This window comes from Otolemur garnettii, unplaced genomic scaffold (assembly GCF_000181295.1).
Source record: "Otolemur garnettii isolate 467f Iridium unplaced genomic scaffold, OtoGar3 scaffold00048, whole genome shotgun sequence".
In the NCBI taxonomy this organism is placed as follows: domain Eukaryota; kingdom Metazoa; phylum Chordata; class Mammalia; order Primates; family Galagidae; genus Otolemur; species Otolemur garnettii.
This window is the reverse complement of record NW_003852443.1, coordinates 4575399-4588910: the sequence shown is the minus strand read 5'-3', so window position 1 is coordinate 4588910 and position 13512 is coordinate 4575399. Positions and strand designations below refer to the sequence as shown.

The window sequence follows — 13512 nt, the reverse complement described above, 5'->3', positions numbered from 1 at the left end:
TTTTTTTTTTTTGAGCCTGAGTCTCACTTTTTCACCCTTGTTAGATGGTGCTGTTAAATAGTGTTAGATAGAGCTCTTGGGCTCAAGCGATTCTCTTGCCTCAGCCTCCCAAGGAGCTGGGCCTTCAGGCGCTCATCACAATGCCCAGCTGTTTTGGCTATTTTTACAGATGGGGTCTCACTCTTGCTCAAGCTGGTCTCGATCGTGTGAGCTCCGGGCAGTCCACCCGCCTTAGCACCCATGTCTGTTTTCTTTACGAGTCAGTGTCATGTTTTAAAAGGAGAGAAGGAGGGTATTGGAAAGAGAATATAAGGAAAAGGGTGAAGATCTAAAAATCTTTGTGAGAAAGTGAGGGGGAAGAGGGTTGCATACCAGGAACAGTAAAAACAATTTTTGAGCGGAACTGGGGCCACAACCGAGATGGGAAGTGGTAAATAGAGGCATCAGATCAGTTGGTGTTTTCTTTTTAATGATGTTTCTTGTTTTCTTCACCTCTCCACCTTCATAGGTTCACGAGCCCTTGCAAGCCATGGGGAGTAGTGCTGATAGCTGTGACAGTGAGACAACAGTCACATCATTTGGTGAAGACCTTGTCACACCAACAGTACAAGACCAGCCCTATTTTAATGAATCAGAGGAGGAGTCTCTCGTCCCCCTCCAGAAGGGAAAAGAGAAGGCAGGAACAGTTGCTGACAAAAGAAAGTCAGATAGCCAGGATTTCCCTCAGTGCGAGACCACTGAGAATAAGGAAAATAAACAGTCCACCTGTGGTCCAGGAGATCATGTTACTGAAATTACTCAAACGAAAGAGGATTTAGCACAGACAGAGCTACTGAGGGAAGCAAGTGCCGAAAGTGATTTGGATAGAAGCAGTGAGTGCGAATTTACTCAGTATACCACACATCATATTCTGAAATCTCTGGCTTCCATTGAAGCAAAATGTGGTGATAAGAGCTCTGAAAATGCAACTGGACCTCCCTCTTCTGTGGACAGAGTTAACACAGCTTTGCAAAGAGCTCAAATGAAGGTTTGCGGTCTGTCTAATCAAAGAGTAGGGCGTAGCCTGATAAAATCAAAAGATCTGTTAAAACATAGGTACTTACTGGCAAAAGCTGGATATCCTCTAAGAAGGTCTCAGTCTTTACCGACCACCTTACTGAGCCCTGTCAGGGTCGTGTCCTCTGTCAATGTTCGGTTATCTCCAGGAAAAGAGACCAGATGCAGCCCACCGTCCTTCACCTTTAAGTACACCCCTGAGGAGGAGCAGGAATTAGAGAAGAGGGTGATGGAGCGTGATGGTCAGTCCTTAGTTAAATCCACCATTTTCATCTCTGCACCATCTGTGAAGAAAGAAACAGCCTCCCAGAGTGAGGCGACCCAGGAGGAATGCCATCATGGAAGGACTCCTACCTGTTCGCTGTTTGTTCCGGCACCCATATCTCAGTCCACCTGCTCCCTTCATTCCCTCCACTCGGAGTGGCAGGAAAGGCCCCTGTGTGAGCATGCAAGAACCCTGAGCACTCACAGTGTTCCCAACATATCCGGGGCCACCTGCAGTGCCTTTGGGCCCCCTCTCGGGTGTCCTTACTCACATAGACATGCTGCCTACCCTTACCGAGGGTGCTCTGGGAATCCTCCTTCCACCATTGAAATGCAGCTGCGAAGAGTCTTGCACGATATAAGGAACTCACTGCAGAATCTTGCGCAGGTATGAGGAGAAGCATGTCTTTCTTGAGTATGTCTTTTTTTCTTTTATTGCTCTGAGCACCTCTCAATTCTCTAAGAAGCTGAGAATCAGGTGTGAAGCCCTGAGTTTATTTTCTTACCTGTCTAAACTTAACCTATATCTGCCTTCCTTTTATAACCTTCCCTCCTATTTCAAGGGAAAAGTAATCCTGAACAAAGTTAATTTCTTACTTGGTAATCTCCCTCCCTTCCCAGGGGAGAGATTTTGCTCATAGATGTTCTCCTTTTTTAACCTGTTCTCCATTGTCTTTGTCAAGTTGTGCTTCTTATTAAAAATCTTCCCTTTCCAAGTCCTCTGTCCCCTCATCTCTGCCACCGAATGCATTGACTGCCTTTTCCTTCTCAAGTTCCTCCCTGTGGGCTTCTGTGGCACCGTGTTCTCCTGGTTCTGCTCGTTCTCTCTCTGGCTAAGCCATCCCCTTCACCTACTGACCCCTGATGCTGCTGTCCTGGCACAGGATTAGCCCACTTCACTGAGTTCAAATACTGGGACTACTCCAGGACAGGAAAAAAACCAGGTAAAGTGTGAATTTGATTCATAGTGCTCAGTGTGTCTTGTTTTTAAAGTTGTCACCCAGGTTGGTTAGTAGACTGGAAATAATTTTCAAAAAAAAAGAAAACCTTTGAAAATAAGTAAGTTGTCTTCAGGTTTGCTTGTCACCTTTTCTTTCTGAATCTCTGTCTGAATTTTATTTATATTTAGACACTTGAGGAATTAAAACATCAGTGTAGTGTCCACACTGTTCAATGTAAAGCAGAGAGGCCTAGAATGAATGTAATACATCTGTAATCATCATGAAACAGTAGGCAGAAAGTTGCTTTAAAAGTAAAAAGCAGAGTTGTAAGTTTTCAGTTACAGTAAGATATACCTTCTTTTAATACATGTAGGTTTTATCCTGATGACAGTTCCCTCCTCATGGTTTTTAGTCTAACCAAAATATGGGTGTTTCTATGAAATGGAGTTCTAGCTGTGACTGGGATATATGCTTTTTCAGCTCTAATTATAGGAAGGTGAGGACTTTTAGGGCCCTGTCCACCTGCACTCTCATGGTATACTGTTCTTTCTAAACCAGGTTGTTCTGCTCTGTGGTCTCTACTTTTTGGATGTCCTATCAATAACTCAGCTAATAATCTCCCCACTCTCCCTACATGAGTGGACATAATGGCCTCTGCCCCTCTCCGTAGTCTCGTTCTGTAGGTGTGTGCTCCAGCCCTACTGGACTGTGTGCAGGTCTCTAAATAGCTGTGCATTCTTAGGTATCTGCACATGCCTTCTTTTTTTTTTTTAACCTGGAAGGCCCTCCCATGCTTTCTTTGAATAGCCAACTCCTGTTTGCTATTAAGATTCAGCTCAAGTGTCACCACTTTGGGAAAAGTTCACCTAACCTAAACTTGAATTTTTATTTGTTTCCACATAGCGCTTCCCCCTCCCTGTATTTTAATTTTTTAAAAACCTTCTCTTTTGTTCTTCCTTACACTGTGAGAACGTCTTTTTATCTCACTGCCTAAAGTAGTGTGGTACATAGGAGAAGCTCAAATGCCAGGGAAAGACTGGTGATTAGGACTCTGTCCTGTCTAGTCAGTAATTACTGTAATCTCACGATGACAGTTACAGCAGCTTGTACATTTTTGGGTTTTGTTTCCCTACTTTCTTAAGGCAAGAGGGTAGTCCTATAAGACAGAGATAGGAACTATTCACATTCCTTTATCTCTTCTTCCTCCTAAGTACATTGACTTACATCCGGAACAGGTAGCAGTAATAGGTATCCCTGGGGACTGGTTTTTTGTTTTTATTCCTGTTCATAATGAAAGGTTTTTGTTGTGGCTATTGCTTAGCCTCAAAGGGGAAAATAGCCCCAAACTCTACCTTTTTAACATATTGAATAATTTGGAAGGAGCCACTTTAACATTGACTTTTAATCCTAATTTTACTCTTTTGAAGTACCCTATGATGAGAGGACCCGACCTTGCTGCTGCTCCGTATAGTAATCAGAAATCAGCTGTTCTACCTCTTTATGAAGTAAGTTCTTACTTACGTCTTTGTGTTACAGAATAATCTGTGTGATTTAGAAGGATAATTTTGGTATGTTGCCTTTTAGAATACTTTTCAGGAGCTCCAAGTAATGAGGCGGAGCTTGAACTTGTTTAGAACACAAATGATGGACTTAGAATTGGCAATGCTGCGTCAGCAAACCCTGGTTTATCATCATATGACGGAGGAGGAGAGGTAAAAGCTCATTTTCATTCAATTTACTTATTTTTAAGCCAAGTTTCATTTCTACTGCTGTGCACCCTGTATCTTTCTGTGAACTGGTTTAGATAATGTTAGGCACACATTGTGTACTGCTAAGTGAACTTCCCTACTTTCAGCACATTAAGGAAGTTGGTGGTTATAACCTGTTTTTCAGCATTTGGGATATTTGTGAGAAAGTACGGAGGAAAAAAGACTGATGTCCAACTGGATTCCCCTGTTGTAGTTATATTGCGCAAATTTATACAAGTCAGGATTTCGGTACCTTCTCTTAGTTTATAATTGCCAAAACAGTTGTGAGTAGGAATCAAACTGCATTTGTCAAGCTGTGTGCCTGTTACCATACCCACAGGTTTGAAGTTGATCAGCTCCAGGCTTTGAGAAATTCAGTGCGGATGGAGCTTCAGGACCTGGAACTGCAGCTGGAGGAGCGCCTGCTGGGGCTGGAGGAGCAGCTGCGAGCTGCGTGTGTGCCCTCGCCCTTCCGCTCCTCCTCACTCCTGGTACGCTGCCCTGAGCCTGCTCGGGAGTTTGCACATAAGTTAGGACACGTGCCTTCATTTGAAGTCAGCTATTTTATGGTATTAAAGGCATGCAGACTGTTTAAGGAGCTTTCCCACAAATCAGTTGAATGTGCAGTTGTGGTAATTGTCTTAAATATTTAGTATGTTTAGAAATAGGTTGAAAAATTGTAATGATAAATTTTAATAGGAAAGAATAAGAGTCAATTCAAAAGTTTAGTTTTTTTAAAGGAAAAATGAGAGTGAGTTATCACGTGACTAGTTTAAACTTGATGACTGCATGTAACTGCAAAGAGCACAAATGTGTGTTTTTTACCCCTTTCTTGCCTTTACGTAACTGGTTAAACTTTTCCTTCATTTTGGATTCTTTTCCCTTCTTTATGATGTTTTAAGGAATCAAGTGAGATGTTTAGATAAGAAACATAGACAGCAAAGAGAAAAAAGAAAACCCTGCCTTTATTTTGTACCACTTTCCATACTTCTAATGTTTTTTTCCATGAAATGTGAATTTCAGTGGTTGTATTCTTATTTCTGCCAATGTTTTTTGAAGTTGTAGAATGTGCTTTAGAATGTTGCAGTAATGAATTTTTTTTCTATTATTTTAGCAACGCATTGGATTTTATTAAAAATAAGTGAATGAATGCCCATACCCCTTCACACGCGCGTGTGAAGTAGAATGGAGTAAACCTGTGTATACACAGATAGAGCACAGACTAGGGTTAGCCTGCTATACGTCATTAGTGAATGTATTCTTACATTTTCTCTGTTATTCTGAGAAAGATGTGGGGGTGGCAGCAGAGATCAGAACATTCTCTGTGTACCTTGTATCAGTTTTCAGTTGGAATAACACATTTTGTCGTCTAAATGACAGTTGAAAGTGACCTTGATGACATAAAGGGATGCTTCTTCACACTAATTAGCCAATTAATTTTATTACAAAACTCTTGCAATTTGAAAAAAAAAAAATATATATATATATATATGAAATATATAATATATTGTTCTTACCATTTCAGGGAATGTGTAGCAGTAGAAGTGCTGATAACTTATCCTGCCCTTCTCCACTGAATGTGATGGAACCAGTAAGCCTCTCTCCTTTTAAATCACCAGCAAGGGGAATGATCTATAACATTTCATAAACACACAGTTTTCCTAGTGGAGATGAAATGTATATTTATTTGTTTTAAATTTAGAATTTGATAAGTTACAATTAAATTGATTGGAAGTGAGTTTGGCATTTCTGAAAGTCCATTGCCACCTAAATCACTGGAAGGCCCCCTTATTGCCATCATGATTTATCTTCTTTATGACCTAAAGGAAATAATGTATCTTTATGACCTAAAGAAATAAACGTATTCAGCTTACACTCAGGAGAAGTATGCTTTCATAGCCTGATCCCAAATCCTTTAGGTAGTTCTGTAAGATGACTATTTTTTGAACAACAATCCAATTTTTATGAATTTTTGACAAATTGGCTTATTTGAGGCAGAAGCACTGTGAGTATTTTGTTTTTCACTGGACTCTTCCTTCCAAGTAATTTGGACACTAGTGTGGTAATAAGTAAAATTTCATCCCACTCTGTATTCCAGTTACCAGTTGTGTTGCTAGATCTCACCAGGAATCTAAATTGTTCTTTTTGCAAATGAAATTGAGTAATTACTAAATAAAACATATTAACTTTACAATTTTGCAGTTATTCTCAATAATCACAATTAGGATGTAAGACTTCTTTTAAAATACTAATCTTAATTTAAGAGAGAAAAATAACGATTTTTCTGATCTCCAGGTCACTGAACTGATACAGGAGCAGTCATACCTGAAGTCTGAATTAGGCCTGGGCCTTGGAGAAATGGGATTTGAGGTTCCTCCTGGAGAAAGCTCAGAATCTGTTTTTTCCCAGGCAACATCAGAGTCATCTTCTGTATGTTCTGGTCCCTCTCACGCTCACAGAAGAACTGGAGTACCTTTTAGTGCCTCTGTGAGCAAACCCAAAACCCAGTCAGTGGCAAGTAAGAAAGTGTTCCGAGCATCAGTGGCCCTAACGCCCACCGCCCCTTCTAGAACAGGCTCTGTGCAGACACCTCCAGACGTGGAAAGTTCTGAGGAAGGTGAAGCAGCTGAAGAAGTCCCAGAGGCTGTAGGACCTAAATCTGTAGTGGAAGAAGGGCAGAGAAAACCCCCAGGAATGGCAGCTGCTGAGGAAATGCACAGAAGTGTGGAGCAGGATGAACTGCAGCAGGTCATACGGGAGGTGGGTACGGTCTCGGCCTCATGGATTCATCTGGAGATGTGTGTTAGAGGAGATTTTTTATTGTAATTATTATGGGTATATAATAGTTGTATATCTTTATGGGGTACCTGTGATGTTTTGATACAGGCATACAATGGAATTAATCAAGTTGGGGTAATTGGGGTATCCATCACCTCAGACCTTTAACATTTCTTTGTGCTAGGAACATTCCAATTCTACTCTTTTAGTTATTTTAAAGTATACCCTACGTAGTGCTGATTATAGTCACTTTGTTGTTCTATCAGGCATTTTCATTCTACCTAACTATATTTTTGAACCCATTAACCATCCAGCTCTTATCCCCTTCTCCCCACTGCCCTTCCCAGCCTCTCGTAACTTTCATTCGGTAGAGGAGATTTTATTTGAATGTTTGTTGTTGATAAGAGACTGTTTTGACTCACAGTATTTAGTAATTTTCATAGAGCTTTTAAATTCTTTCCTACCAGTCTAATTAGTGTCTACTAAGGTATGTTTGTGATGGCATTTCTGCAGATTCCTTACTCCAGTGTGAAATAGTTGCAATTTTCTATTCACTATGATGAAAAAGTACTTGCAAGGCTTGAAGTAGATAAACATGTAATAAATTCTTTGGACCTCTTTTTCCCAAGAGGTCCAGGATTAAAAGCTGCATTTTATAATTTCAGTTGACATGAGAAAATAGTGTTGTGATTTTAATGATTTTAATAAATATAAAGAATTGGATCTGTTTGGTTTGCTGGGTGTAGAAGTGTGGAAATTATATGAGTTGTTCAAAAGTTGAAATATAGTAAGAAAAAGAAGGCTTTATGAGAATCTGAAGTATTACTGTAGTTCTAGATTACCAAAAGGACTGTAAAACTTTAGGGAAGTTAGTAGTAAAAGGTCAAAGTGTGATAAAGTTACTGAAATTGACCTTTTTCGTACTAAGATCAGGGAGTTAGAAGAACTGCAGTAGCACATCTGTAAGTTGACCACCCAAGGGACTGTAACCAACTGGTCACCATTTGGAGATGGTCCATGTTAGGAACTCAGCCTACTGTACTGATACGTAGATGAGGTGCATGTCCGGTCTGTGAAAATTCGGTCAACTTGAGGTGGTCAATGTAGAGAAGTGGTCACCTATGGAGGTTCTACTATTATGTGTATCAGTTACAGGGATAATTTTTTATTTCAAATATTTTTGATCTGCTGTTGATTGAACCATAGGTAGGGAATCTGAGGATACAGAGAGCTGATTGTACATGTTAAATGGTTAAAAAATACATAAATATTACAATAAATATGGCACTTTACCTTTAAAAATTCCCTTAGGTTTTTGGAGTTGGGCTTTGGAATTTGCAGCTTGTGAGTTACTGTGAAGGAGTGGAAGGAAAGTGACACAGTTGGACTGTTTAGCAAACTCTGTGCATCCGCTCTGTTCAGTCACGTGTGCCTGTGACTGGTAATCCACTCCTGTTTACGTGTTTTATAGCAAAGATCAGGTTTTGAGTAAAATGTTCTTTTCCACCCTATGTTTGCTGACTGCGGAAATAGATTTTAAGATCGCTTTTTTTTGTTGTTTGTTTTTAGAAATGTGATGTTTTTGTTCCCCTTAGCTTGCTTTGGTTTGAAAGTTTTGCTTGAAAACTTTGTTACTTGTTTGGCACAAATTCTCCCTTTAATGCTCACTTTGAATTCTCATTTTTAAAGTTGTAATGGCCTAATATGTGTCTGAAGTAACTTCCTGGAAATAAAGCATTTGTTTTAAACGAGAACTTTGATTCTCGGCCATTAGAACACAGTATGGAGAAATGTCAGTTCTCCTTTGGCTTCCTTGGCTCTAGAGACCTTCTTAATCATTTAGAAGACCGTCCCATTAAATGTGAGAGATTTTATTATTTGCAGACATTTAAACTGACACGCAAGGCATGTATTTTCAGAATTTTTGGGAATTTGGTAGTGAACCCATTAATAATTACAAGCTGTTTCGTTCAGAGTTGGGCCTAGTCTGGAGGAAGTTGGATTTAAGGTGGACTTGTTTACTGTCTACATAGATGGACTTTCCAAGCAAATGTCGATAGATGAGACAAGGCATAAAAGGAATATTGTTGTACTTCAGAAGACAAGTTTTTTTGAAGTGCTTTAAAAGCGCATATTAATAGATAAATTAGTTTAATGCCAGTTGTAATTTTAAAAACAAATTTGTGTTATTATCAGCTCAGTTGAAGTGGTTTTCTGTTGGTTTGTTTACAAGTATTTAAAATTCAGAATAGTCTTTACTCCATTTCAAATTGCTGATCTTTTAACTTAAATATACATGGTACTAAATTCCAGTCTCTTTTTTAAGCTTAGTGCATCAGCCTCCAAGACAATTAAATAAGATTCTGTTCTCCCAGTAAATTCTGAGCCCTTAACTCCATTAACAAAGCCACCATTAAAGAAGGCAAGATTTAATCTTGAGTTGAACAGTTTTGCAGGTGAGGATTAAATATGATTGCCGGGTGCTTTTAGGAAAGTTTTCTCATTGTACTCGTGGGTGCATGAAAACAATAACATGTCAGGACTTTGGTTCGTCATTGCACCATGAGTGAGGTTTTTAAAAAGAGTGTTTTCATCATTTATAATGTGTTAATAGTATAGGATTCTTTTTTTGGAAGAGAGCATTGAAAGAAAGTTCTTCCAGTTAAGCATCTAATGTAGTCATTTAGTAACTAAACTTTTATCAGATTAAAAGTGGCATACCACTGGGGAGGGGCAGGGATGATTTGTTTTCACATGTTCCTGACCCATCACCTTTGGTGTTTTAAAGATACCCCTTTTCTGTGTACACTGTGAAAATTGTAGTAGGAAAAAATCACATTTAAGTTTGCCCAATCATCTGTGGTGCATGTGATCAGTGGCCTGAAGCTGTTTACTTTAAAAATGTATGTATATGTGTAAATAAAAAATACTTAATAGGCTCAGTGCCTATAGCTCGGTGACTAGGACGCCCGCCACATATACCTGAACTGGTGGGTTTCAACCCAGCCCGGGCCTGCCAAACAACAATGACAACTACAACCAAAAAATGGCTGGGTATTGTGGCGGGTGCCTGTAGTCCCAGCTATTTGGGAGGCTGAGGCAAGAGGATCACTTGGGCCCAGGACTTTGAGGTTGCTGTGAGCTGTGATGCTAAGGGCACTCTATCAAGGGCGACATAGTGAGACTCTGCCTGAAAAAAATACTACTAATAATAAAATCAATCAATCAATCAATGATACTTAATAAATATTTGCCCATGGAAGCAAATTCAACAGAATTAAATGTCAAAGAGTAAACATAGATTGCTTTGTGTTGTGGAGTTCTTCTTTGTTTATTCATGTGCTTAGAGTTGGTTCTTACCTTTCAGAATCTTTAAACATATTTGACGTGTCTTAAACATGTATTTTGGTAAAATACACAGCTTGCCCATGTGTGATTATTGCAACTTTTTTTAGCGATCCCTTGATACAGTGGCTGCCACACAGCAGGCTCTCGGTAGGTACATTTTAAGTGGACCCAGGCGTCAGACTTGCAGGGAGTCTTTTGGTATTGTCAGTATCATTCCTTTCTTAATCTCACTCAGGCAGTTTTATTTTCAGCCTACATTGTTGTTTGGGAATTCTGTTCATAAAAGTAATTTTACCAGCAGTCCCGGTAGAACCTTCTCATAGTCCTTCCAACCTCTGTGTAGCACAGGAGACTTCAGAACTGATTCCTTTGATAAATTATTTCAAGGCATTTTGTCATTTTCAGTGCCAAGTCTGCGGTTCTTTGTTCTTCCACTTTCTCTTCCTTTTTGTATCTGATACTGTCTGTCCTGCTGCCTCACTCTACTGATTCATCCATTCAGATATTTATTGAGTGCTTATGTATGCAGTTTATCACCTGAGCCCCTACCTGAAGGCGCTCTCAGTGTACCATTCATCCGACCTCACCCCTCTTTCTCTAATTCTCCTTCTGCTTCCCAGAAGGCACTGTTTGTCAGTAAGGCTCCATTATACTCTCTCCTCTCATCTGAGACTCTCACGCTTTAAAGTTTTCTCTCTCCACTATCATCGGAGACAGTTCTAACTTTTCGTGACCTGCTATGTAAAATTATAAGATGTTTGACCATAGAGATCCTTGTATGTTTTACTCTAGTCATGTCTGCACTCCAGAAAAAGGCTGGCACACAGCACACATTTTTGGTTTGTAAAGAATAGTTTTTGGCTAGTCTTACGTGGGTTTTTTTTTTTTGTTTGTGTGTGTGTTTGGTTGGTTTTTTTAAGGATGAAGAATGATGGCATGTAATAAAATTGCCATATTTCATTGGCAGCAGGACTGGAAAGATGATACTATTCATTGTCTCCTAAAATATAAATTTTCAGTGGTTTGGATTCATTCAGTATATTGTATTTGTGTTTTATATACTATGGCTAAGAGAGTCTAGTTTCTAGAACATTTGTATCCAGTACATACTTGTTTAAAAAGTAAATCTGAAGTGTTATGAGCTTCAAAAACTTTTGGTGCTGTTTAATATTTAGAAATCTCGATAGGAAGTAAAATGAAAAGCTTATATTTACTTAAATATATTTTCCTACAGATGGTTGGTGGCTGAGGAGCATTTTGTTTCCTGAATAACTATGAAAATCTATGTATTGTGTACCAATTTTGCATGACAGATTAATACAGAGCCATTTTTTCAAAGACTTCAATTAAGATGTGTTCAAAATATACTTTGGGAGTGGCTCCTGTGGCTCAAAGGAGTAGGGTGAAGGCCCCATAAACCGGAGGTGGCAGGTTCAAACTTGGCCTCAGCAAAAAACTGCAAAAAAAAAGTACTTTGGAATATTTTAGGAAATAGATCATTCTGGCTGCCAGGATACTGTAGAAATGGAGAATTTTAAAAAGCTGATTGAGAGTGCCTCAAGTGCTAATTTAAGGGCGTTATTAGTTTATTTCAGGAAATACACACTTTAAGCTTTCAGAAGTGTTGATAAAAAGTGATGCTTTAGAGAGAAAAGGTGGAGATGGGCGTGGCTGTCTGGAGAAGACGACCCTGATGGAATTGTCATTGCGCTAGGTCTCTTTGACTTTCCCAGCAATGGGATGCGGTGAATATCCTTATCTGAAGCAGAAGCTTCAGACTGGTGACAACTGTGTCATACAACTAAAGGAAAAGTTATTTCTTTAGAGTTTATGACTGTTTTGAGGAAGTTTTCCTTATTTCAAAATAAATTGTACTAAAGATAATATTTTCTTTTTCATTTCAAATGTACAGGTTAGTACATTATATAATTTCTTAAACTTCTTTAGGTATTTTGCTTTCAGTTGGTGTCATCAACTGAAACGGGCATCATATCTGGATATTATTTTATCATCACATGAAACAGGCATCATATCTGTATATTATTTTATCAAAGTATTTTTAAGCAGTGAGAGCCCTTGTGTGTCCTGCTGATTACCTTACAAAGGTAGGGAGTAATAAAAACATGTAGTCAGTCCTTCCATGGTATTTTGTGTCATGAAGTATAGTGTTTATTGGAAGTTTTCTAATCTATGAAATAACACTTTCTAACATTTTCAATTTAAGAATTGTGTATTTTATAATCGAGTTAGCTGAGTCATGCTAGATCAGCCCCCAGAGTCTGATTTTGTTTAGAGCAGAGATGGCCTCGGTTCCCTGCTCCCTCTCTGTGTTAAATGCAGGTTCACATGAAGACTGTGTGCAGTTCTCTCTATGGTTTAGCTGATTACAGGAGTTAAATGCTATTTGTTTTTTCTAAGCACAGAAAAAAAAAAAAGGAATTACATTGTTAAGTTCTGATTTTTCTCTTTTTTCCATTCCAGATTAAAGAGTCTATTGTTGGGGAAATCAGACGGGAGATTGTAAGTGGACTTTTGGCCGCAGTATCTTCAAGTAAAGCATCTAATTCTAAGCAAGATAGTCATTAAATGGAAATTATAGGTAAATTGTTCTGAATTTTTTTGTTTAACCAAATATAAGTACTTGGCATTTAATTCTTTGTTTCCTTAGTACACAAGTCTGGTTTTCTAGCTACATTTTGATTTTTAGAATATATATAATTATGTTCTACCGTGTAAAAACTTCACATAGCCCTATTTGAGGTGTAAGCAAGAGAAATCTCATCATACCAATCTCCAGGGAATTATCTACGTTAGGCCATTTTAGTAGAATTTTAGTGTAGTAAATAAATCCTAGAATTGGACTTTCAAACTTGAAATCTTTGAAAGCATTGATTATAATAAAGGTATTTCAAATGCATAATTTATGTAACAAGATCTTGAAAATCAAACTTTTTTAGTATTTTTCTTAATTATTTTGTCTTTTAAAGAAACATATCCCATATAGCCCATTTCTAATTATAATTTATTTTAAAAAATTATTTTAAAAATAAATAATAAATTGTTTTGTGTTTTACTTATTAAAATGAATGACTTATTTTTCTCATAGGTTTAATTACATTTTATAAAAATACATCTTAATAGTAATACTTGGTGATTGCCAAAAGGAATAGTACACTTTGGTAGAATAATACCTTTAATGGAATTGAAAATATCCATTGTATAGCAAGAGATATAAAAATGTAATTTGAGGCTCGGCGCCTGTGGCTCAAGCGGCTAAGGCACCAGCCCCATACACCTGAGCTGGCGGGTTTGAATCCAGCCCAGGCCCGCCAAACAATGACACCTGCAACCAAAAAATAGCCAGGCATTGTGGCGGG

The 13512-nt window shown here is 38.5% G+C and overlaps 1 protein-coding gene across 2 annotated transcripts in view; it reads left to right on the top strand.

Annotated features, from left to right (window-relative positions):
• Positions 1 to 12941, top strand: part of SSFA2 (sperm specific antigen 2) — a 35486-nt gene extending 22545 nt beyond the window's left edge. Inside the window, exons 11-17 of one of the 2 annotated variants that reach the window (XM_003791462.3) lie at positions 509 to 1708; positions 3689 to 3766; positions 3846 to 3973; positions 4350 to 4500; positions 5535 to 5600; positions 6305 to 6769; positions 12617 to 12941. In XM_003791462.3, coding sequence (XP_003791510.1) covers positions 509 to 1708; positions 3689 to 3766; positions 3846 to 3973; positions 4350 to 4500; positions 5535 to 5600; positions 6305 to 6769; positions 12617 to 12721 — 2193 coding nt within the window. In that variant the 3' untranslated portion in view covers positions 12722 to 12941. The remainder of the gene's footprint in view (positions 1 to 508; positions 1709 to 3688; positions 3767 to 3845; positions 3974 to 4349; positions 4501 to 5534; positions 5601 to 6304; positions 6770 to 12616) is intronic. The other variant, XM_023514162.1, reaches the window with a different exon arrangement.
• Positions 12942 to 13512: the final 571 nt, after the last annotated feature.